At 44.2% G+C, this 24,885-nt stretch overlaps 1 protein-coding gene and 1 long non-coding RNA gene across 5 annotated transcripts in view; one reads left to right on the forward strand and one right to left on the reverse strand.

Annotated features, from left to right (window-relative positions):
- The window catches only part of LOC134345841 (uncharacterized), a 54,681-nt gene extending 46,936 nt beyond the window's left edge, over positions 1-7,745 (reverse strand). Inside the window, exon 1 of the long non-coding RNA XR_010017778.1 lies at positions 7,664-7,745. This is a non-coding gene — a long non-coding RNA (uncharacterized LOC134345841). The remainder of the gene's footprint in view (positions 1-7,663) is intronic.
- The window catches only part of slc4a11 (solute carrier family 4 member 11), a 302,038-nt gene that overhangs the window by 71,517 nt on the left and 205,636 nt on the right, over positions 1-24,885 (forward strand). Inside the window, exon 1 of one of the 4 annotated variants that reach the window (XM_063047131.1) lies at positions 8,371-8,460. The exons of 2 other annotated variants lie outside the window; for them this stretch is intronic. In XM_063047131.1, coding sequence (XP_062903201.1) covers positions 8,448-8,460 — 13 coding nt within the window. In that variant the 5' untranslated portion in view covers positions 8,371-8,447. Of the gene's footprint in view, positions 1-8,370; positions 8,547-24,885 lie in introns of those variants that run through there. One more of the 4 variants, XM_063047130.1, reaches the window with a different exon arrangement.

A 24,885-nucleotide genomic window follows, 5' to 3' on the forward strand; every position in this document is an offset into this window, starting at 1 on the left:
AAACCTACAGCACAATACAGGCCCTCGGCCCACGAAGTTGTGCTGAACATGTCCCTAACTTAGAAATTACTAGGCTTACCCATAGCCCTCTATTTTCCTAAGCTCCATGTACCTATCCAAAAGTCTCTTAAAAGACCCTATGGTACCTGCCTCCACCACCGTTGCCGACAGCCCATTCCACACACTCACCACTCTCTGTTTAAAACACTTACCCCTGACATCTCCTCTGTACCTACTCCCCAGCACCTTAAACCTGTGTCCTCTTATGGCAACCATTTCAGCCCTGGGAAAAAGCCTCTGACTATCCACACGATCAATGCCTCTCATCATCTTATACACCTCTATCAGGTCACCTCTCATCCTTTGTTGCTCCAAGGAGAAAAGGCTGAGTTCATTCAACCTGTTTTCATAAGGCATGCTCCCCAATCCAGGCAACGTCCTTGTAAATCTCCTATGGTTTCCACATCCTTTCTGTAGTGAGGCGACCAGAACTGAGCACAGTACTCCAAGTGGGGTCTGACCAGGGTCCTATATAGCTGCAACATTACCTCTCGATTCTTTGTAGCAAAGTGCACTTCCCAACATTGTATTCCATCTGAAATTTCTTTGCCCATTTTCCTAATCTGTCTAAGACATTCTGCAGCTTCCCTACTTCCTCAATGCTACCTGATCCTCCACCTATCTTTTTATGACCGCAAACTCGCCACAAAGCCATCGAATCCATCATCCAAATCATTGACATATAGCGTAAAAAGCAGTGGCAGCACTAACCCCTGCAGAACACCATTAGTTTAAGTTCAATATTTCAAAGTAAATGTATCAAAGTACATATATGTCACCATACGCACCCCGAGATTCATTTCTTGTAGGCATGCGCAATAAACCTATAATCGAATAACCATAATAGAATCAATAACAGACTGCACCAACTTGGACATTCAACCAGTATGCAAAAGACCACAAGCTATGCAAATACAAAAAGAAAGAAATAATAATAATAAATAAATGAGTGATAAATCATTTGAAGAGTCTTTGAAAGCGAGTCCATTGGTTGTGGTAACATTTCAGTGATGGGGCAAGTGAAGGTGAGTGAAGTTATCTCCTTTGATTTAAGAGCCTTTATAGCTGAGGGGTAATAACTGTTGCTGAACCTAGTGGTGTGAGTCCTGAGTCTCAGGTACCTTCTTCCTGATGGCAGCAGTGAGAAGAGAGCACGGCCTTTGTGGTCGGGGTCCACAATAATGGATGCTGCTTTTCTGTGACAACATTTCATGTAGATGTGCTCAATGGTGGGGATGGCTTTAACTGTGATGGACTAGGCTGTATCCACTACTTTTTGGAAGATTTTCCTTTCAAGGTGTTTCCATATCAGGCTATGATGCAACCCGTTATATACTCTCCCCTACATAGCTTAGAAGTTTATCAGTGTTTTCGATGTCATGCCGAAACTTCACAAACTCCTAAGGAAGTAGAGGTGCTGCAGTGCTTTCTTTGTAATTACACTTATGTGCTGGGCCCAGGACAGGTCTTCCATTATAATAACACCAGCACCCAATCAGAAAAGGCTCATTTTATTCCCACTCTTAGCCTCCTACCAATCAGTCAATGCTCTATCCATGCTAGTATCTTTCCTGTAATACCATGGGCTCTTATCTTGCTAAGCAGCCTCATGTGTGGAACCTTGTCAAATGCCTTCTGAAAATCCAAGTACATGACCTCCACCAACTCTCCTTTGTCTATCCTGTTTGTTATTTCCTCAAATAATTCTAACAGATTTGTCAGGGAAGATTTTCCCCATAAGGAAACTATGTTGACTTTGACCTATTTTATCATATTTTTACCAAGTACTCCAAAACCTCATCCTTAACTCCAACATCTTCCCAACCACTGAGATCAGGCTAACTGGCCTATAATTTCCATTCTCTGCCTCCAACACTTCTTGAACAGTTGAGTGACATCTGCAATTTTCTATCCTTCAGAACCATGCCAGAATCTAGTGATTCTAGAAAGTTAATTTTTCATGCCCCCACAATTTCTTCAGCTACCTGTCAGAACCCTGGGGTGTAGTCCATCTGGTCCAGGTGACCCATCTACTTTGAGACCTTTCAGTTTCCCAAGCACCTCCTCTCTAGTAATAGCAACTGCACTCACTTCTGCTCCCTGACACTCTCAAACTTTTTGTGTATTGCTAGTGTCTTCCACAGTGTAGACTGATGCAAAACACCATCTACCATCTCCCTGTCCCCCATTACTATCTCTCCAGTGTCATTTTCTATTTCGCCTCTCATTTACTCTTTTTTCAGATATGTAAACTTTTGATATTCACTTTGATATTATTGGCTAGCTTACCTTCCTATTTCATCTTTCCATCCTTATGGCTTTTTAGTTGCCTTCTGATGGTTTTTAAAGGCTTCCCAATCCCCTAACTTCCCACTAATGTTTGCTCTATTCTATGACCTCTCTTTTGCTTTCATGTTGGCTTTGACTTTGTCAGCTACGGTTGTATCATCCTCCCCTTAGAATATTGCTTCTTCTTTGGGATGTATCTATCCTGCTCCTTCCAAATTGCTCCTAGAAACTCTAGCCTTTGCTGCTTTGCTGTCATCCTTGCTAGTGTTCCCTTCTAATTGACTTTGGCCAGCTCCTCTCCCATGTTTCCGTAATTCCCTTTACTCCGAATAATATTGATATATCTGATACATTTGTCTTTAACTCTTCCCTCTAAAATTGCAGGGTGAATTCTATCATATTACGATCACTGACTGCTAGGAGTTCTTTTACCTTAAGCTTCCCAATCAAATTTGGTTCATCACACAACACCCAATCCAGAATAGCTGGTCCCTTAGTGGGCTCCACCACAAGCTGCTCTAGAATCTCATAGCATTCTACAAATCCTCTCACTTGGGATCCAAAGTCAGCAACTATCTGATTTTCCTGATCTGCCTGCATGTTGAAATTCTCCCATGACTATTGGACATTGTCCTTTTGACATGCATTTTCTTTCTGCCATCTAATTGGTATCCCACACTCCGGCTACTGTTAAGAGGCCTGTATATAACTCCCATTAGGGACTTTTTACCCTTGCATTTTATTAAATCTACCCTCAATAATTCTGCATCTTCCAACCCTATGTCACCTCTTTCCAAGGGTTTGATGTAATTTTTACCAAAAGAGCCATGCCATCCCTCTGCTTAGCTGCCTGTCCTTTCGATACAACGTGTATCCTTGGAGGTTAAGGTCCTAACTATAATCTTCTTTCATCCACGACTCAGTGACGCCCAGTATGTCATACCTGCCTATCTTTAACTGTGCTCCAAGATCATCTACCTTATTCCATATACTGCATATTCAAATATAACACCTTCAGTTTTGTATTCATCAGCCTTTATGATTTTGTCCCCCCACCGTTACACTGCAACTCATCCCGCTGACTGAGACTTTGCCCTTTCAGCAGCCTGCCCTTTCTGACAGTTTCACTATATGTTGCTTCTGCTTGTATACCAAATGCCCCACCCTCAGCTCTACCACTCTGTTTCCCATACCCCTGCCAAATGTGTACAAATCCACCCCAACTGTTCTAGCAATCCTGCAAGGATATTGGTCCCCCTCTGGTTCAGGTGGAACCTATCAATTTGTACAGGTCGTACAATCCCCAGAAGAGATCCCAATGATCCAGAAATCTGAAACCCTGCCCCTTGCACCAGTTTTCTCAGCCACCCATTCATATGCCAAATCATCCTGTTCTTACCTTCACTGGTGTGTGGCACAGGCAGCAATCTAGAGATTACTACCCTGGAGATACTACTTTTCAGCTTTCTACCTAGCTCCCTAAATTCTCTCTTCAGCACCTCCTCCCTTGGCCTACCTATCCTATTGGTGCTAATATGTACCAAGGCTGTAGCTGCTCACTCGCCCCCTTGAGAATGCCATGGACCCAATCCAAGAGGTCCCTGACCCTGGGACCTGGGAGGCAACATATAATCCAATTGTCTCAGTCGTGGCCACAGAATCTCATGTCTACTCCTCCGACTATGGAATTCCCTATCACTACTGTAGTCCTGTTCTCCCCACTTCCCTTTTGAGCATTAGTGTCAGAGACCTGGTAGGAAGTACCCTCCACCCCCCAACATATCCAAAGGGGTATACTTATTACTGAAGGGAATGGCCACAGGTCTTCTCTGCACTGGCTGTCTATTTCCCTTCCTTCACCTGCCAGTCACCCAGTTATCTGGTTCCTGCAACTTAGGGTGACTACCTCCCTGCAACTGCAGTTTCCCGTAGGAGCTGAAGGTCATTGAACTGCAGATCCGGTCCTTAACACACTCTCTGAGGAGCTGCAGCTCAGTGCACCTGGTGCAGATGTGATTATCCAGAAGGCTGGGGGTTTCTCAGACTTCCCACATCCCACACAAAGAACACAACACAGGTCCCAGAGCCATTCTCGCTGCTCTGTGTACTGACAGACAAAGAATGAAGAATCTTACTCGATACTTACCTTGCACAAGCCTTTTCCCACCAAAGCCTCCCCACTCTAACCCTGGTCCACTCACTGAGTGGCCACTCTGCTGGAAAAACACCAAAAGCCTGCAAATGCTCCATTTTAAATCTCACTCACGGACCTGTGAGCTGCCTCTTCTCCTGCTCCAGATTCCATTGGGTCACCAGAGGAACCTGGAAAGTCGTGTTGGCATTATATAAAACATTTATTAGACTGCATCTTGAATATTGAGTGCAGTTCCGGCTGACACATCATAGGAAGGATGTGAAGCCTTTGAAAAGGGTGCAGAAGAGGTTCATCTGGATGGTGCCTGCATTGGCAAGTAGCAAATTTTTAATATTTACTATCGATTTGTAATCCAGGGAGCGGGAAGCGCAGAATCAAATATTGCTGTGATGATTGTACGTTCTGGTATCAATTGTTTGGCGACAATAAAGTATAAAGTAGTAGCTATAAAGAAGGGTTGTTCAAACTGGTTTTGCTTTCTCTGGGACATTTAGAGGTTAAAGGGGCAACCTGATAGAAATTTGAAAAATTATGAGATACATAGAGTCAAATGGCCAGTCTGAAATATCGGCTTTTTACTCCTCTCCATAGATGCTGTCTGACTGGTTGTGTTCTTCCAGCATTTTGCGTGTGTGCGTTGCTGTGGAAGTCCAGCATCTGTAGATTCTCTTGTGCTTTAGCGTCAAATGTAGTGAGCATAACTTCAGGGTGAGGAGAGGAAATTTAAAAGAGGTTTGCAGGGCAGGCCTGCTTGGTTTGTTTGTTAATTAATTAATACATTTTGTTTCATATGCACAGAGAAGTAGGTGCCTGTAACACACGCCTGGAGAAGTGATGGAAACAGGCACCATGGTAATGTTTAAGAGGCATTGAGACAGGCATGTGAACAGGTAGGAAATGGGGGTATATGCACCATACACAGAGAGACAGGAGTACTTCCATTGAGCTTGTTCCTGTAACGTGCTGTTCTATGCTCTATGAAAGACGATGATGGCTAGCTACAAGAGATTGTGTCAGTAAATGGGAAAGAGGGAAAGCAGCAAATGCAAAGTTTGAATTTGGTTATATATTGCACAGATTGAACATTGAACAGTACAGGCCCTTTGGCGCATAATGTTGGGCAGACCCTTTAAACTATCCCAAGATCAATCTAACCCTTCCCTTTCACATCACAACCTGGTATGGAAGTTGTTTCGTCCAAGACCAGAAGAAGCCGCAGAAGATCGTGAACACGGCGCAGCACATCACACAAACCAATCTCCTGTCCTTGGACTCACTTTACACCGCACGCTGTCGGAACAGTGCTGCCAGGATAATCAAGGGCACGACCCACCCAGCCAGCACACTTTTCTTCCCTCTTCCCTCCGGGAGAAGGCTCAGGAGCTTGAAGACTCGTGCAGCCAAATTTGGGAACAGCGTCTTTCCAACTGTGATAAGACTGCTGAACGGATCCTGACCTGGATCTGGGCCGTACCCTCCAAATATCCGGACTTGCCTTTCTGTTTTTTTGCACTACCTTACTTTCCATTTTTCTACTTATGATTTATAATATTTACTATCGATTTGTACTCCAGGGAGCGGGAAGCGCAGAATCAAATATCACTGTGATGATTGTATGTTCTAGTATCAATTGTCTGGCGACAATAAAGTATTTTTCTTTTCTCCAAGTACCCATCTAACAGTCTCTTAAATGTCCATGAGACTTTAAGCTACAAGTGCAGAATTAGGCCTTTTGGTCCATTGAGTCTTCCTGCCATTCCATTTTGGCTGTTAACCAACCCTCTCAACCCTGCTCTACCACCTTCTCCCCATAACCTTTGATGTCCTTACTAAACAAGAACCTATCAAGCTTTGCTTTAAATATACCAAATGACTTGGCCTCCACAATGGGCTGTGGCAATAAATTTCACAGATTCCCCCCCTCTATCTCAAGAAGTTTCTCATTTCTGTTCTAAAGGGACATTCTTGGATTCTGAGGTTGTGTGCTCTGGCCCTAAACACACCCACTATAGTAAACATACCTTCATATGCACTCTGTCTAACGTTTCAACATTCAATGGGCTTCAATAAGATTCCTCTCAATCTTCCAAGCTATAGCAAGTACAGGCCCAGAGCCATTAAGTGCTCCTCCTACTGTTCATTAACCCTTTCATTCCCAGGATCGTTCGCATGTACCTCCTACAGGCCTTCTCCAATGCAAGCACTTCCCTTGGAAGATAAGGGGCCCAAACACTGTTCACAGGATCCCTAACAAGAGACAATCTGCGGGTCCTGGAAATCTAAGCAACACACACCAAATGCTGAAGGAACTCAGCAAGCCAGGCAGCATCTCTGGAAAAGAGTACAGTCGCCGTTTTGGGCCGACATCCTTCATCAGGACAAGATCCCTAACGTACTAGCCACTAACAACACCCCTGGCAGTGTATTCCGCACACCCACCATTCTCTATGTAAAAAAAACCTACCTCCAACATTTCCCCTGGACTTTCTTATAATCATCTCAAAATTTGAGCCCCGCCCTCCCTTGATCGAGGCGGACCAGAGACGTTGTGTTCCAGCTGTCTACGTGATCCGCAAGCCAGGGATGTACGATATGGACAGCAAGCTGTTGCCCACGCAGCGAGCTCACCCTCTTCAAGCAGCTGATGGAGCCCAGAGGAACGGCAGAGACCCATACAGTTTGGCGGCCTCTGCGTTGCAGGAGTTGCCCGTCAGTGTCGAACTTAACGTAGGACCTGTCTTAGGGATCCCGGCTCCGGATTTTTCCTCGGGGCTTACTCACGAAGATTTCCCCTATAGCAGCACGCACTGGAGATTTGAGATCAGAGTTTTCCTCATGGAAGAGCTACCAACAGGCATCATCTGCCCGAAGTGGCAGGTTGTAAGGCACCAATAACCAGCCTTTGCCACTTCTGCTGTCAGTAGAAACAGTTCCTCCTGGCTTAGTATCTCAACCACACGTGAAGGTCAGGGGATACACCCCATGGGAGCTTATTCTATGTAGCGGGAGCTACCTCCCCTATATCAAACTTAGAGAAACATCTTAAAATTATGCCCTCTCATATTCGCCATAATCAAATTGTCATCTTCTCCCTATTGACTAATACACATGTTTAACGTACTTAAAAATTAGATTACAGGTAGAATGATGTCAACTGACCTCCAGGCTGTCCAGAGACCAGAACAGACACTCCGATAAATCCAATCGCCATCAACCTATCCCTTCCTCCGTTCACATCACATCCACCCCTCTCCCCGCACACGTGTTTCGCTTACTGGTTTAAACAATTAATTTATTAATTAATGCCATCCTCATTGCGCTGGCTCCCGATATTTCTTTAACTAATCACATCTCATCTGTGATTTATAAACCAAAGACGAACGCACTCCCAAGACCATTTTTAGTTTGTTTCGAGGTCCCCAAATTTGTGTGCGGTTTGTTTCACTATCCAATGCTCAGAGAGAGAAAGAGAGAGAGAGCAGCTGCGGGGTTTAAAACACCAAAGATCAGCGCCGACGCTCCTGTCAATCACCCAAAACTCCTCCTTCAAATATCTGTCGGCTCAAACAAGTCCCCATCCTCTCGTTTCCTCTAACTCTTCATAATACATGATAATTTTTATTTTACCTGATCGTATTTATATATTTTTTTCTCTTACAAATTGGCGCAGGGTTTAGATTTCTAAACTTCAGTTTAACGTCCTGGGCTTGACTTGCAATTGAGGAAGAAGGCACGTGGTTTATATACTTTCGGTTTTTTTGTGAGATACATATTGTTTCCTCCAGCCCGTTTTGTAGATTAAATTTGTAAATTATTATTATTGTTAGGGGAGGGGGCAGTGTAATAGGCGGAGGTTAGACCCTCTGGGCGTTTCTCGGACTTTGCTAAGCGGCCAGGACGTGGTTGTGCTGGGAGCAGCCTTTAAAGAGCGCCGAGTGACAGGATGAGAGTTGGAGGTGGGTGGCCCGTGCGGAGCGCAGCGCAGCGTTTGCACACCTAGCCGGCATGGATCCCACGCGGGTTTTTCATTTGCAGCCTTGTGGTAGGACGAATCATTCCTTATTTTGCCAAAACAAAAAGGAAGAGGGGGGGGGGGAAATTACGGTTGATGTAACTTGCATGTATTCCTTCCAGCGAGAAGGAACAATTTCATGCCGACGTTTATCAATGTGCGTTTATACCGAGTAACAGATCATGGAAGTCAGCGAATCATTGCATCCCGAACGGCGACCGAGTTTATATCCACCAACAAGGTGCTAACAGATAGTATTTATGTTTTTAAATACCCTTTCTTGCATGATATAAGTTTGTTAGAGTCTCCCTCAGACTCGGAACCGTTCCGTAGAGTTTATTGATGTGGTTCTTGGCGCTCAGTGCTAATTCCGTTTTTCAGTGTGGTGACCCTGCTTGTCGGCACGGGCTTCCGAGGGACAGCGTTTAACCTTGTTGGCGACTGTGAGCGACTCTTTAAACGCTGTGGGATGGGACTGAGAGAATAGTTATGTTCTTAGCTCTCTCGGTGGGGAGATGATAAAGTTAGCCTCCGTGTAAGATCGAATAAGGGAGCATTGGAGAAGTTTCTTCACCTCGCGGGCGGGGAGGTTGTTCCGCTTTGGAGCTGACAAATTGTGGAGATACCCCGAAGGGGCAACGGATAAACTTGTGAATGGGGGTGGGGGGAGATATAGATTACTGATGGCGCCAGGTGGAATAAAGAGGGGGGGGAGGATGTTTCTGTCCAGAAAGGGGGGAAAAACGTATTTAAGCTCTACACAAAATGCAGGAGGATCCAGCTGGCCAGTTGGCATCCATGGAAAATAGTAAACAGTCGATGTTTTAGGCCGAAACTTTTCATCGGGACTCAGTGAAACGTCGACATAGATGCTGCCTGTCCTGCCGAGTTGCTCCAGCGTTTTGTGTGTTGCTTTGGATTTCCAGCATCTGCAGATTTTCTGGTGTTTGAAATATTTAAGCTGTTGCTTCTCGATAAGATAGAAATTTGTTTGCCAAGCCAAGTCTTCGTGGGCATTTGTTTTAATAGTCGTGTCTTGAGTTTCTCAGTATCTTTGAAATCGTTTCCCAGGGCAGGGGAATCCGGACTTAGACGCATAGGTTTAAAGCGTGCAGGGAAAGATTTAAAAGGAACCTAAGGGGCTATTATTTCACACTGCGTTGAGCATCAGAAGCCAGGTTTATAATGTATTGTGAAATTTGTTGTTTTTCGGCAGCATCACAATGCAATATTTTTTAAAAAAACAAGTTACAATAGGAAATAAATACTTTAAAATAGTGCAAAAGTGAGGTAGCGTTAAAAGTTCAAAGTAAGTTTTATTTTCAAAGCACACATACGTCATAATGTACTACCTGCGATTTTTCCCCCCCGTGGGACTCCGCAAAGCTATAAAATAGTGTCCGTAAAAAAGATTAATGAAAGATCAACAAGTGCGGACGACAACAAACTGAGCAAATGCAAATATAAATAAATAACAATAAATAATGAGAACATGAGATAGAGCCCTTAAAGTGAGATCATTGGATGTCGAAACTTTTCAACGATGGGGCAAGTGAGTGTAGTTATCCCCATCTATTCTGGAGCCTGATGGCTGAGGGGTAGTAGAACTGTACTTGAACCTGGTGGTCCGAGTCTGGAGTCTACCTGGTGGTCCACTCACAGATCTGATGGTCTGGAAGAAACTACTCCTAAAATGTCGAGGATGTGGAATAACCGGCCAGAGGAACGGCTGAGGCAATTGGGACATTCAAAAGGTATTTGTACAGTTACATGGGGAAGACGGCTTTCCAAGTAAATTTATTAAAGTACATGTATCTCCATACACTACCCTGAGATTCATTTTCTTGCAGGCATTCACAATAAATACAAATAAAGACAATAGAATCAATGGGGGGGGGAGAGAACCACACAAAGATACAAATGATGTACAAAAGACAACAAATTGTTCAAGTACAAAAAGATAAAATAATAATATGAATAAGTAATGAGGAGATCTGGAGTTGTAGAATCCTTGAAAGTGTGTCCATGGGTTGTAGAATCATCTCAGTGTTGAGGTGAGTGAATGTGTCCACACTGGTTCCAGAGTCTGATGGTTGAACTGTTCCTGAACCTGGTGGTGCGGGACCGGAGGTTCCTGTACCTCATTCCTGATGGCCGCAGCAAGGTTTAGAGGGATGTGGGCCAAACACAAGCAAATGAGGCTAGGTGAGACAGGAAAACTTGGTTGGCACAGACAGGTTGGGCCCAGCGGCCTGTTTCTGTGTAGCAAGAACTCTGTGAGCCTCATAGGCTGGATTTGAAGTGTTTTTAATTTTGTAATGCACAATAAAGAACATTAGAGTTGTTCCAATTGGTACTTGTGACAAAACAGTACTGTTCCCTTAAAAGCATTGCTTAAGGAAGTCATCACTGACAAGTGGCTTGAGGCATTGTTAAGGAATGAATAAGCTCAACTGTGCTGGGTTGGAATGAACCATGGGTGCTTTTAATTGTATTTCCATGCTGTAAGGACTGAACATGGGTGGAGGCAAGTCCTTATCAAAGGAGGTGTAAGGCACTCCTTCTCTCCCCAGGCCTGCAGGTCACCCTAGGGCAAAGTGTAGTACCTGACCTGGTTATGTGGCCACTGATGCCAGGAAATCTCTGAAGAGTATCAATAATGATTGGGGTCACCTGTCTTGTAAAGACACTGTCCAGAAGAAGGCAATGGCAATCCACTTCTGTAGAAGAAAAATTGCCGAGGACAATCATTGGTAATTGTCAAAGACCATAATTGCCTAGGTCATACAACATGACACATAATGAATGAATGACTAGAAAATCCTCCAGAAAATGATACAAAAATGGTATGGGTTTTGGGAGGGGAGGGCGGCAGCGTATGTAACTACTGGAGTAGGGTATTTTCCAGACCAGGTCGTGAGTGTCTGATTGGTTGGTATAAGGTTGTTGTATTCCATTGGTAGTGCAGTTTAGCAGGGGTGGGAATTGGTGGATGTGGTGTTTTTCATAAGTAGATTGTATACACATGAAATGAATCCAAAATTCTTTGCAAGTTCTTCAATGCTGTAGTTTGTATCTGCAGAGCATGTCTGCCATCCTCTTGTCTGATAGAGGGGTATACAATCATGAAAGGTATAAATAGTCAGCTTTGCTTCCATGTCAGGGGGATCAAAACGAGCACATAAATCGATGGTGAAAGGAAGGAGATTTTAAAGAAGGTTTTTTGGTTGATACCTGGAATTCTTTGTGGGGATGGAAATCACATGAAATCACTACAGTTAAGCAGCATTTAAACAGATGTCACACAGAAGGCAGCAATATACAAAATGCTGGCAAAACTCAGCGAGTTAGAGGGAATCGGTCAAGACCCTCAAGGATGTGGGCCAATGGAGGTCAAAAGAAAGCTAGCATGGGTATGGTGGTCTGAAGGAGTGGTGTCCAGCTGCCGAGTCTGACAGTCTTGTGCATCTTCAGAGCTTGTTTTGGGTTGTGGTATCACAACTTTTTTTTTCCACCCTTGTCAACTACAGAGAGCAAACAGGACAAAAAATGCTTGGGGAACAAAAAGAAAACCATAAGACACAAAAGTAGAATCAGGCCATTCAGCCCATTGAATCTGCTCCACCATTCCATCATGGTTGATTTATTATCCGTCTTATACCCATACTCATGCCTTCTCCATGTTACTTTTGACACACTTAATAATAAATATTAAATCTGCTTTAAATGTACCAAGTCATTAGGTATATTTAAAGCAGAGTTTGATAGGTTCTTGATTAATAAGGGTATCAAGGGGTACAAGGAGAAGGCAGTTGTTGTTCGTCCATCGTACGTTGATGAAGACCTCGACACCATTATTGATGGTGTCGAGACTAGCGCATGACTTGGATTTAAGTGAGGGAGAGTTTCGCAGTGTCAGCCTCACTCTCTCTTCCCAATTCCCATCTGGATCCAGTGGCAAGACAGAGTCAAGACGGCTGAGATGGGACTAGGCGCAGTGGATGACCAGGACGTCTTCTGTGTCTTGTCCTGCTCTACACGTTTCACGACGCTTGCAGAGACCGCCTTCTTGACCGTTGAACCTTCCATTGGTCTTGCCCACTCAATCCGCCGGAGTCTGTCTTCACATGCTGGGATAGACAACTCCCTATCTCACCGAGGGTTTGAGACTCGTCGGCTACCCTCACCTGGTTTAGCCGGCTTGTTGAAGCCGTTGCCTGGGGTGTGGCCGCTGTCGCATGCAAACAGCTACGGGGAGCCACAGGTGAGAGCTGAGTGCCAGGTGGGGACCAAAGGTGGACTAACCGCCTTGAAAAGGACGCGACATGTTCCCCCACCAGATGTGCTACCCCTCCCTTACACCCCATACAGGGAGAAGGCAGTAGAAAGGGGTGAAAGGGAAAATAAATCTGGAATGATGGAGCACATTTGATGGGCGAAGGGCCCAATTTCTGCTCATATCTTATGATCTAATATACCCAATGAATTGGCCTCCACAGCAGTCCAGGCATTGAATTCCAGAGATTCACCACCCTCTGGTTAAATACATTTCTCTATCTCTGTTCTAAAGGGACATGCTTCTACTTTGAGACTGTGACCTCTGGTCCTAGACCCTCTCACCATGGAAAAATCCTTTCTCGACTCTATCCAGAGCAGAGGTTCCCAACTTTTTTTTAAATGCCATGGACTAATATCATTAAGTGTGGGTCCATGGACCACAGGCTGGGAGCCCCGATTTAGACCTTTTCTAAGGTCTGGTAGTGGTGCCTCTCAAAGCTTAGTGACCTGCAGTATGCTTTGAACTTGTGTTTGGGCAGCATCCATTTGGGTGTGATTTGACAGGTTCTGGTATGGGTGCAATTGTCTCAGGATAGAAATTTACCATCTCAGCTGAAGAAACTGCTTGTCTTTTGGCTGCCTGCCTTTGGAATTCCTTACACCCAGTGGTTTCTATGACATTTGATGGTATTGAAAGTGAGACTGATTTGTTTTTTTTTCTCTCCCTCTTTTTATTTTGGAAGCTAAGCATGTTCTCTGAAGTGTGGGGCAGGCAAGGAAGTGAAGTTAAGATCATGGCAGAATTAGGCCATTTGCCCCATCAAGTGTGCTCTGCCACTCCACAGCTGATTATTATCCCTCTCAACCTCATTCTCCACACTCACCACCCTCTGGCTAAAATAAAATCCTCCTCACTTTGCTCTAAAGGGATGTGCCTCTATTCTGAGGCTGTGCCCTGTGGTCCTAGACTCCCCCACCATAGGAAACCTGCTCTCCACATCTTCTCCATCGTGGCCTTCCAATATTCAGTAGGTTTCAACGAGATCCCCCTCTCCCCTCATTCTTTTAAATTCCAGTGAGTACAGGTCCAGAGCCATCAAATGCTCCAGACACATTAACCCTTTCATTCCTGAGATAATTCTTATAAACCACCTTTGCCAGCACATCCTTTCTTGGATATGGGGCCCAAAACTGTTCACCATATTCCAAGTGCCGTCTGCCCAGGTGTCAAGGTTATGATCGGCAATTATCTTCTTGAACAGTCCAGTGCGTTCCTGTTGTCCAAGAATAGTAGATGGCCTTGTGCACTTAAACTGCTGGATGCTGAGAAATCCTTGTGGCTAGTGGATTTGATGTGTGACTACAGAACGGAAAGAGTGGTACCTAATTTATGTATCACAAATGACAGTGATGAGGCTATAAAAGATGGGAGCAGAATTAGGCCACTTAGCGCATTGAGTCTGCACCCCCACCCCCCGGCAGTATGTTCCATGAACCCACCATTTTGTGTGTGGCAATGGGGAAGCAAACTACCTCAGACGCACCCAGGCCTTGCTTTCCTCAAATCACCTTACAATTATACCCTCTCATATTAGCCATTTCCACCCTGGGGGGGAGAGTCTCTGGCTGCCTACTCAATTTATGCTTTTTATAATTTTGTACACCTCTATCAAATCACCCTTCATCCTCTTCCTTTCCAAGGAGAAAAGCCCTAGATCATTCAACCTATCAGACATGTGGTCTAATCCAGAAATCATCTTGGATAAATTTGGTCTTTGAACATGGAGGGCAGTATGCTACCTTGACCATTATTGATAAACCAGATGCAAGCAAGGGAGAATTTTCATAATATTTCACTATGGTTCACTCTGTTACTGTTAATTGGGGGAGGGGGCATGTGAAAGGTAGACTTCTACAACTGATAGTTGCATATTTGTTATTTTTGCATCAGATTATGGATCTGAGAATACAGATCCAAAAATTCCTCAAACGAGGCATCACAGATGGATAAGGTTGTAAACACAAAATAATCTGCAGATGCTGGGATCAAAGCAACACTCACAACATGCTGGAGGAACTCAGCATGTCGGGCAGCATCCGTGGAAACGATCAGTCAACATTTTGGGCTGGAACCCTTCATCAGGACTGTAGGGGGAAGGGGCAGAGGCCCTATAAAGAAGGTGGGAGGAGGGTGAGAAGGACAAGGCTGGTAAGTTCCAGGTGAAAAACCAATAAGGGGAAAAGATAAAGGGGTTGGGGAGGGGAAGCAGGGAGGTGATAGGCAGGAGAGGTGAAAAAGGAATAGGGGAAAACACAATGGGTAGTAGAAGGAGGTGGAACCATGAGGGAGGTGATAGGCAGCTGGTGGAGGGGGCAGAGTGAAATGGGGATAGGGGATGGAACTGGACTCTGCCACGGTGGTGTCTGAAAAGAGGATGCTGTCTAAGTTGCATGCCATCTTGGTCAATTTCTCCCATCCACTACATAATGTACTGGGTGGGCACAGGAGTACATTCAGCCAGGGACTCATTCCACTGAGATGCAGCACAGAGCATCATAGGAAGTCATTCCTGCCTGTGGCCATCAAACTTTACAACTCCTCCCTTGGAGGGTCAGACACCCTGAGCCAATAGGCTGGTCCTGGATTTATTTCATAATTTACTCTCATAATTTACATATTACTATTTATGGTTCTATTAGAATTTATTATTTATGGAGAAACTGTAACGAAAACCAATTTCCCCTGGGATTAATAAAGTATGACTATGACTACTATGGAAGGGAGGGAGAGGGAATTACTGGAAGTTGGAGAATTCTATGTTCATACCAAGGGGCTGGAGACTACCTAGACGGTATATGAGGTGTTGCTCCTCCAACCTGAGTTTAGCCTCATCATGGCAGTAGAGGAGGCCATGTATGGACATATCTGAATGGGAATGGGAAGCAGAGTTGAAATGGGTGGCAACCGGGAGATCCTGTCTGTTGTGGCGGATGGAGCGGAGGTGCTCGACGAAGCGGTCCCCCAATCTGCGTCGGGTTTCACCGATGTAGAGGAGGCCGCACTGGGAGCACCGGATGAAATAGATGACTCCAACAGACTTACAAGTGAAGGGTTGAAAGGATAAGGTTGTAAATGGAGCTTCTGGCACGTTGGTCATCCTAAATCAAAGTATTGAGCACAGGAGCTGGGATGTTATGTTGAAGCTGTATAAGGCATTGATGAAGCTTAATTTGGAGTATTGGGTGCAGTTCTAGTCACCTGCTGTTGCCGGGACTTGAGAACCTGAGAGGGAGGGAACGTTTGAATAGGTTAGGACATTATTCCCTGGAGCATAGGAGAATGAGGGGATGTTTGATGGAGGTAGACAAAATTGAAAGTTACAGATAGGGTGAATCCAAGCAGGTTTTTCCCACTGAGGTTGGGTGAGACTGCTACTAGAAGTCAGGTCAAGGGTGAAATATTTGAGGGGTAGCTTCAGACAGTGGTAGTGTGAATGTGGAATGTGCTGTTGGATGCGGTTCGATTTCAATACTTAAGAGGTTTGGATAAGTACATGGATTGGGGGGGGTATGGTGGTTTATGGTGCGGGTCCGTGGGACTAGGCAGAATAGCAGTTTGGCATGAACTGGATGGGCTGAAGGGTCTGTTTCTGTGTTGTGGCATTTGATTATGTTTCTAGGAATCTATGTTAACCATATTACGGTGGAATAGATTGTATCACTCTTGACTTCAGTGCAGGGTGATCAGTAACAGCCCAGTTAATGAGGTTCTTTCCTGGTGGAACGTTAAGCGGTGGCACAGAAGACCATTCAGCCCTCTTCTGTCAGTGGTGCCTCTTGGAAAAAGAGTTCCAAGTTGACTCCATGCTCTACTTGCACTGGGGCACTGACCTAATTTCTTTTGAAAATTACCCTTTAATCTGCTTTCCATTTCAGAATCGGGCTTAATATCACTGGCCTATCTCATAAAGTTTGTTCTGCAACAGCAGTACGTTGCAATACAAAATAATAAAAAAACTATGAAGTACCGTAAGAACTTGTATTTAAAGTAAATAGTTCAAAAAGAGAACAATAAAAAGGGAAAAAATAGTGAGGTAGTGTACATGGGTTCAATGTTCATTCAGAAATCTGATGGCAAAGGGGAAAGCATTGAGAGTGTGTCTTCAGGATCCAGTACCATAGTGATTCCCAACCTTTTTTATCCCATGGACTGCTAACATTAACTGAGGGATCCGTAGACCCAAGGTTGGGAACGCTTGCTGTACCACTTCCCTGATGATAGCAATGAGGAGAGGTCGTGCCCTCTTCTCAATTAGGACTGTTCAAGCTGTGCATTCCAAATAACACTGAGTTAATGCATTTATACATTTATTTAAAAGTCCTTTTTTTCCCCCTAAGTGACACACACAAAATGCTGGAGGAACTCAGCAGGTCAGTTGACATCTGCTTAATTTCACTCTTTGGATTCCTTTTAACTTTTAAAAAATCTCATTTAATTTTTAACTGGGAGTAGGGTGAGTGAACTCTTTGGTGGGGTGGAATTGATAGCTGGCTATGGAAAATTTCACAGATTGAGATGGAAAAGCAGGGCAACGGATTCGCATGTGAAAATTAGCCGTACTCTTCTGGGCATTACAGCATGGTTCTTTGCCCTGGTTCCATGGTGCTCGATGTTTAATGTTTCTGCTGCAAAAGCAGTTTGGTAGTATGGGTGTGTGGCACGACAAAGGTTTGTTTTCATTGTCCAAGTATTCATGTACAATACAACTCTGAGATTCATCTTCTCCGGATAGCCATGAAATACAGAATGGACGTCAACTCTCTCCCTGCATGTAAAGGAAAAAGAAATGAGGCTTTCAAGCCTCACCCTCCCTTGCACAAAAACTAACAGATTGCCCTCGAGGAAAACGGCCACTGGAACATCGAACCCCTGACCTCCCTGCCCCCCTGCCAAAAAAAACTGTGACAATACATCAAACCCCAACCCCATCCCTCGCAAAAGCAGCAAAAATAACGTCAAACCCCAACTCCCTCCCTCTTTTTAAAAATAACAATAATGTCAAACCCTTAACTTTTTTTATATAAAAAAAACTGACAATAACATCAAACTCTCAACCATCTTCCTCTCAAAAAAACAATGATTCCTCGGGTGACATCTTCCAGATAGCCAATCTAGATAGCATATTTAGTGCATTGTTTTACAGTGCAGCGATCACCAATTGGTGTTCAATTCTCAATCCTGTCTCTCCAAGGAGTTTGTACATTCTCCCTGTGACCAGGTGGAATTCCTCTGTCTGCCCCAGTTTCCTTCACATTCCAAAGACTTACATTTAGGATTAAGTGAGTTGTGGCCATGTTATGTTAGCACCAGAAGCTTGGTGGAACTTGCGGCCTCCCAGCACAATCCTTGCTGATTTGATCTGATGCACAGTGACGAATTTCATTGTGTATTTTAATGTACATGTGACAAAGCTAATATTTTATCTTTTTTTAATAAAAGCTGTTGGAGGAACTCGATAGGTCCATTTGTGGAGGCAAAGGGATGTTTGATATTCTGGGCTAGAGTCTGGATCTGGACTGAGGGTGGTGGTTGTCTCTCAGGCTCTGAGGAAGACTAAACATTGCGCATCTGTGGATACGCATATGGCGTCGAAGGCCGAAGCAGACGTGTTTGCAGGTTGGACGTGGAATGGCGGTGTTTAGAACAGGTGCATACACAGCTTTGAGGCATCGGTCTTCTGCTGCTGCAAGGCGCTGATTTCGGTCATCCTCAAAGTCAGATGCAGCTTTTCCGGTCAGGGCGTGTCACGAAGCCCTGTTGACTGCGGACCCCTCAAGTTGTCGAGGCTGGAGGTCTGCCCATTTGATGTATGATTTCAGATTGTCTTTGAACCTTTTTTTGGGGCGGCCCTGATTGCGACTGCCATGCTCAAGCTCGCCGTAGAGCAGCTGCCTGGGGATTCTTGTTTCACCCATGCAGATTACATGGCCGGTCCAGCGTAGCTGGGCCTGGAGGATCCTTGCCTCAATGTTTGTGCTGTTGGCTCTGACAAGGACTTCCTGGTTGATGATTCGGTCCTGCCATCGACTGAGGGTATAAAGGGGAGAATGACATTGCAAAGAGGTGAAAGGGATGTGTTGGCAAGAGATGGGTGGAACCAGGTGAGGAGGTGTAGATATGATGTGGGAGATGCAACTGGTGAGCGGTAGCTGGAAACAGATGAGGAGAGGAAGGGGAGAAAGAGTGCGGGCGGAGCCATGGAGGGAGGTAAAGGCTGAACAGTGATAAGTGGAAACACAAAGCTGAATCTGATAACAAACTCGAGTGTCTGATAAGTAAGCAAATTGGAACCCTGAGGGAGGGATGATTGATGGATTCGGGAGAGAAATGAAACTTGATAATGGGGAAGGGCTGGGTAAGGTGATTTGGGGGAAAAAATGTGAGTAAAGAATTTGGATAGCTAAGAAACACATGGGGTTCAGGTTACCTGGAACTGGACAATTAGATTATGAGGACACAGTTCAATACTCTGTGGACTGTAGATTACCTAGAGAGAATGTGAGGTGTTATGCTTTCTGCTGTTTTGTTTCACTCAGTCCTTGCATTTGGCTGGTTGAATGGTTTTATTGTTGAGAGATAGCAAGATCTTAATCACCTTTTCTTTTAAAAATATAGGAATTCCTGTGTATTGTGCAACTGTATTCTGCTTGATGTGCAAAACAAAAACCAATTTCCTTCGGGATTAATAAAATATGACTATGACTAAGCTTTGTCACAAACACAAAATACTGGACGAGCTCAGTAGGTCAGATGGCATCTATGGAGAGGAATAAATAGTCAACTTTCGGGCAGAGTCCCTTTTTCAGGACCTGACTCTTCATCAGATGCTGTTAAGTTCATCTCACATTTTGTGTTTTGTTGCTCTGGATTTCCAGCAGAAACTTTTTTTTTGCTTATAAAATGTCTTTGTTTTGAGATGTTTGAAGGAAATGAACACTGATTTGAGTAAAGAATGGACCAAAAGTTTGGGCAGTGATAGATTTTAACCACGTTGGTGATTTTTGTCTCTGAATCGGGTTGTGTTGTCAGGCTCCTCTTGGTATGTGAAGTATTAGCCTCTGTTGTACATGCTGTGGAAGTGCTACCATATTACAGATTCCGACACATTAAACTGAGGAGAGGTGTTCCCTTTATGGTAGCAAGGATGGCATGGTGGTGTAGTGGTTAGCAGAATCCCTTGCAGTACAGATGACCCGAGTTCAATTCCCACTGCGGTCTGTAAGGAGTTTGTACACTCTTCCTGTAAATGCATGAGTTTCCTCCGGGTGCTCCACTTTCCTCCCTCCGTCCGAAGGCGTACCAGTTGGTAGGTTGATTGGTCATTGTAAATTGTCTTGTGATTTAGGCTAGGATTAAATTGGAGGATTGTGGGTGGCGTGGCTTGGAGAGACAGAAGGGCCTATTCTGTGCTGTACCTCAATGCATAAATAAAGGTTCTAGGAGATTCCTGGCCAAGATCTATCTCTAAGCTGATCACCCCAACAGATTACTTCTTTCAAAATTCCTTTTTATTTCACAGCCAATAAGGAACATGTGTTAACATGGTTACAAGATCCTTAACACAGCAGCCAATTTGGAGATAGAAAATGGCAGTGACTTCAAATCCTTTTTTCTTTTCCCCTGTCTGGTTGGCAGAGAGGGAGAGCTGATGAGTCCCAGCAATTTAATCCATTATCTTTTAAAAATAAGCCTTATTTGTCACATGTGCATCAAAGCATCCAGTGAAATGTGTAGTTTGCGTCGACCACCAATGCAGTCCGAGGATTTGCTGGGGTTCGCCCACAAGAGGCACCAGTGTAGCATGCCCACAACTTACTAACCCCAGCCTGCACTTTTTTGGGAATGTGGGAGGAAACCGCGGCACCCAGAGGAGACCTTTGCAGTCACAGGGAGAAGGTACAAACTCCTTACAGATAACAGCAGGAATTGAACCCTAGTTGTTGGCGTTGTAAAGCATTTGGCTAACCACTACACTACTGTGCAGCCCCAAAGAATGCTCAACTTTGTGAAGTTCTGAGGTCACTTATTATTGCAAGCTTCGTGCCGGCAACAATACAGTGTTCAGAAACTGTTTGAGGCAGGCTTGCTACTTGTTTTAGATGTGAGTCTGATAAAGACATTCATGACTTCTTACTTTCTTAAAGCAAAATAAGAACTTGTGTCAAAAAATGTCATTATTGTGATGTAGAAACCACTGCCGACAATTTGTGCACACTATGTTCCCAGAACCCAGCAGTGTTCTTTGTTTTAAAAAAAAAAATTGGAAAATTGGCAAATCAGTTTATTATTGTCATATGTAATGATGAACAGTGGAAAAACTTTGTTTTGCATGCCATCCATACAGGACACTTCATTATAACAGTGCCTTGAGGTAAAGCAATGACAGCATAGCGAATGTGCAGATTGGGCATTGATAATAAAGTGCAAGGTTGTAAGGAGATGGATCTGAGGTCAAGAGATAGTCTTATAACAGTAGGACAGACATGGGGTAGCACAGTAGCCTAGCGGTCAGTGCAACCCTTTACAGGAAACCCCAGTTCAATTCCCGCCACTGCCTGTAAGGATGTGGGTTTCCTCCCACAGTCCAAAGGTGTACCTGTTAGTAGATTAACCTGTCATTGTAAATGATCCCATGTTTAGGCTAGAGTGCAGCTCGAAGGGCCTATTCTGCGCTGTAACTCAATAAATAAGCAAATAAAATAAAGGTTGTCCTTGAGTCTGGTTGTACCAGCCTTTTGTACTTTCTGCCATTTGGCAAAAGAGAGAATATCTGGGGTGGGTGTATTCTTTTGATTATGTTAGCAGCTTTACCAAGGCAGTGAGAAGTGTAGACAGAGTCTGTGATGTGCTGAGCTGTGTCCAGACCTCTCTGCAGTTTCTCGCAGTCCCCTGCAGAACAGTTGACAACACCAAGCAGCTGGACGTCCAGGTGGGATGTTTTCTATGGTGCATTAATTTAAAAATTGGTGAGGGTCAAAGTGCACATGCCAAATTTGATTAACCTCTTGAAGTAGGGGCACTGATGTGCTTTGCTGGACCTGGCATCTACATGGTTAAACCGGAGGTGTTCACTGCTAACAACGTGAAACTCTGAACCCTCTTGACCTCAGTGCTGTTGATGTAAACAGGAGTGTGTGCACTTTTTCCCCCCTCAAATGAGATGGTCATTGACTTTGATGACATTGAAGGAGTTAACATTAAGCATTTGGTACCTCTGGGCCTGTACTTGCTGGAGTTTGGAAGAATTTGAAATGTCTGGATAGAATGGATGTGCAAAGGATGCTTTCAATAGAGTGACATGGCAACATGTCACTAAGCTCTCCATTTCCTTCCTGTACTCTGATTAATCATTATTTGACACGTGGCCCACTGCGGTGGTGTCACCTGCAAACTTGTATACAGAGTTGGAGCAAACGGAGGCTCGGTTTAATGTCCCATCCATAGATGGGTGAGGGGCTTCCAGCTGAGATCACAGCAGCTAAAAATGATTCCTCGGGTGACATCTTCAAGGTAGTCAATCATTTCTGTTTTTGTACATCTACTTATTTTTTTTCCTCTTAATTTTGTCTTTGAAACTGTTGGACCCTGGGATTTACAGTCGGTAGTCCAACTGAGTGAGCTAGTGCTCTGCTGTCCCTGTGAAAACTCCAGAAAAGAAATACAAGCACAAGTTACCACAAGGAGGAGCTTAGAGATGAGATGATGAGCCACAATCGACTACATTTCTTGCTGATTTAAGTGTCAAGAAAGATTGAAACATCGAGACAAAAGCAGCAGAGACTGAGTGGTTCTCGAGGGCCTGCTAGTTCGTGTCGCTGCCTCGGAGGGGCCACTGGTTCATGTGTCTTACCTCAGAGGCTGCAGGGTCCTGATGCTCTTGGAGATGTTATTGAAGTTTTGAGATTTATGGGTTGGACTGTAGTATGAAGAAACTGCAGTTCATATTGGCCACTTTCAGTTCTGTTTTTTCCGTGTTCTTGCGCATTCTTTCTTGTTGCTCATTAGCAGGCTGGGGGAAGGGGTTGGGTGATCTGTTATTGTGTGAGGGAGGGGTTGGGGGATTTTGGGTTTTGTGAGTTTTTTTGTCATTTTGAATGGGTGGGGGTTAGATATCGTTCTTTCAACTGCTTCTATGGTTTTCTGTATTATGGTTGTCTAGAGAAGACTCATCTCAGTTGCATTCTGCATACATACACATGACTGGAATACAGTATCAGGATGTGCATGGTTAGGCACTCTGGGAGGGAAAAGGAATAAAGGTGTACACTATTTTCTAAATGGGGAGAAATTTCAGAAATCAGAGGTGCAAAAGGGTGGGGGAGTCCTTGTGCATGTTTCCTTAAAGGTTAACTTGCAGGTTGATTCAGTAATGAGGGAAATGCAATGTTAGCGTTCATTTCAAAAGGACTCAAATATACAGTAAAAGCTTGGATGTAAAGCTGAGGCTTTATAAGGCATTGGTCAGACCACGTTTCTAGTTTTGAGAGCAGTTTTGGGTCCCATGTCAAAGGGAGGATGTGCCAGCATTAGGGAAGGTCCAGAGATGTTCAAATAGTGCTAGTCAAACCTGTATCTTGGATTGAACTTGGAAACAGGATGAGTACATTTCAGCTTATCTTAGTTTTATTTCTGTCTGTCCTGTGGAACCAGCCAATATGTATGTTGGGTGTCATTCATCTGAATAATGATGTACCCAGTGCTGGTGTGACTGTTACTGTTGAGTGACTCGGTGCTACAAAAATTGGATTACAGGGAGTTCTTTATATTTTTGAACAAAAATCACTCCCAGGCTCCGCCTTAACTCTCCTTTATGCCAATGAAGTTAACATTTGGGAATTTCAAGATAATTTATGGAGGAGGATGGGACTGTTCCTCAGAAATTTGAAATGTGTTGGATATTATGACACATGCCGGTGATGATAAACCTGATTCTGTTAAAATTCTATATTGGAGACGGACCAATTTTAATGGGCTCACATGAGACCTGCCAAGTGTGGACTGGAAGTTGCTTTCCAGCAAAGAGATGGTTGGTGAGTGTGAGGCCCTCAACAGTGAGCCTAATCATGGGACAATTTACAATGACCAATTAACCTACCAAATGGTACATCTTTGAACTGTGGGAGGAAACTGGAGCACCTGGAGGAAGCTCACATGGTCACAGAGCAGTACAAACACCTTACAGGCAGTGGCGGGAATTGAACTCTGTACCGTAAAGCATTGTGCTAACCACTACACTACTGTGCCATACCTGTTTTTCTGTAACATTGTGAAAATGAATTCAGGTGTGTTGGAGAATTGATATGAATAACATCTAATTCTCTGTGAAGTGTAGTAGTCCAGCAAAGTTTCAAGCGTGTTGGATTAACAGATCTAATGTAACTGACTGCAGCATATCGAGTGAGAATAAAGTCCTCACCTAACCCCTTTACAACAAGCCTGAAAATTCCCACCACTGCATCCTCCCCTTCTGCCTTGAGGATATCTCCAGCGATGTGATTGTTACTGTGATCTCTTATCTCACTCCCACTTGAAATCTTACCTGCCTACTGGTCCGGCGTTCTTTCCTGCCCTGCATTTCCGTCAATGGAACAATCTGGACTGTGATGTCCACCTTTAAGAGCCAGCCTTGGATGTAGCCAAGTTTATTTAAAAACTTGATATGAGGATTATGTCGTGCTGCCTGCTGTTTGCTTTTACAACAAAGCCTGGAGATGACACTGAAACAGTGGTTCCGATATTGTGTGGAACTGACTAGTTCAGTATTTCCCGCTTATTTCCTTTGCCAAGGTAGAGAGTTCATACCTTCTCATACCTCACATGGCTGCCCACAGCCTCCCCTCATAGATTTTGTCTGCACTACCCATTGTCTTCATAAAGCATGCAACATTATCAAAATACCAAAATGCCCACTGTTTATTCCCCTCTATAGCTGCTGCCTGACTTGCTGATCTCACCCAGCATCTTCTGTGTTGCTCAAGATTTCCGGCATCTGCAGATCTTTTGTTGATGAACATGATCAAAGACCCTACC

The sequence above is a fragment of the Mobula hypostoma genome, chromosome 4 (assembly GCF_963921235.1).
Source record: "Mobula hypostoma chromosome 4, sMobHyp1.1, whole genome shotgun sequence".
NCBI lineage: Eukaryota > Metazoa > Chordata > Chondrichthyes > Myliobatiformes > Myliobatidae > Mobula > Mobula hypostoma.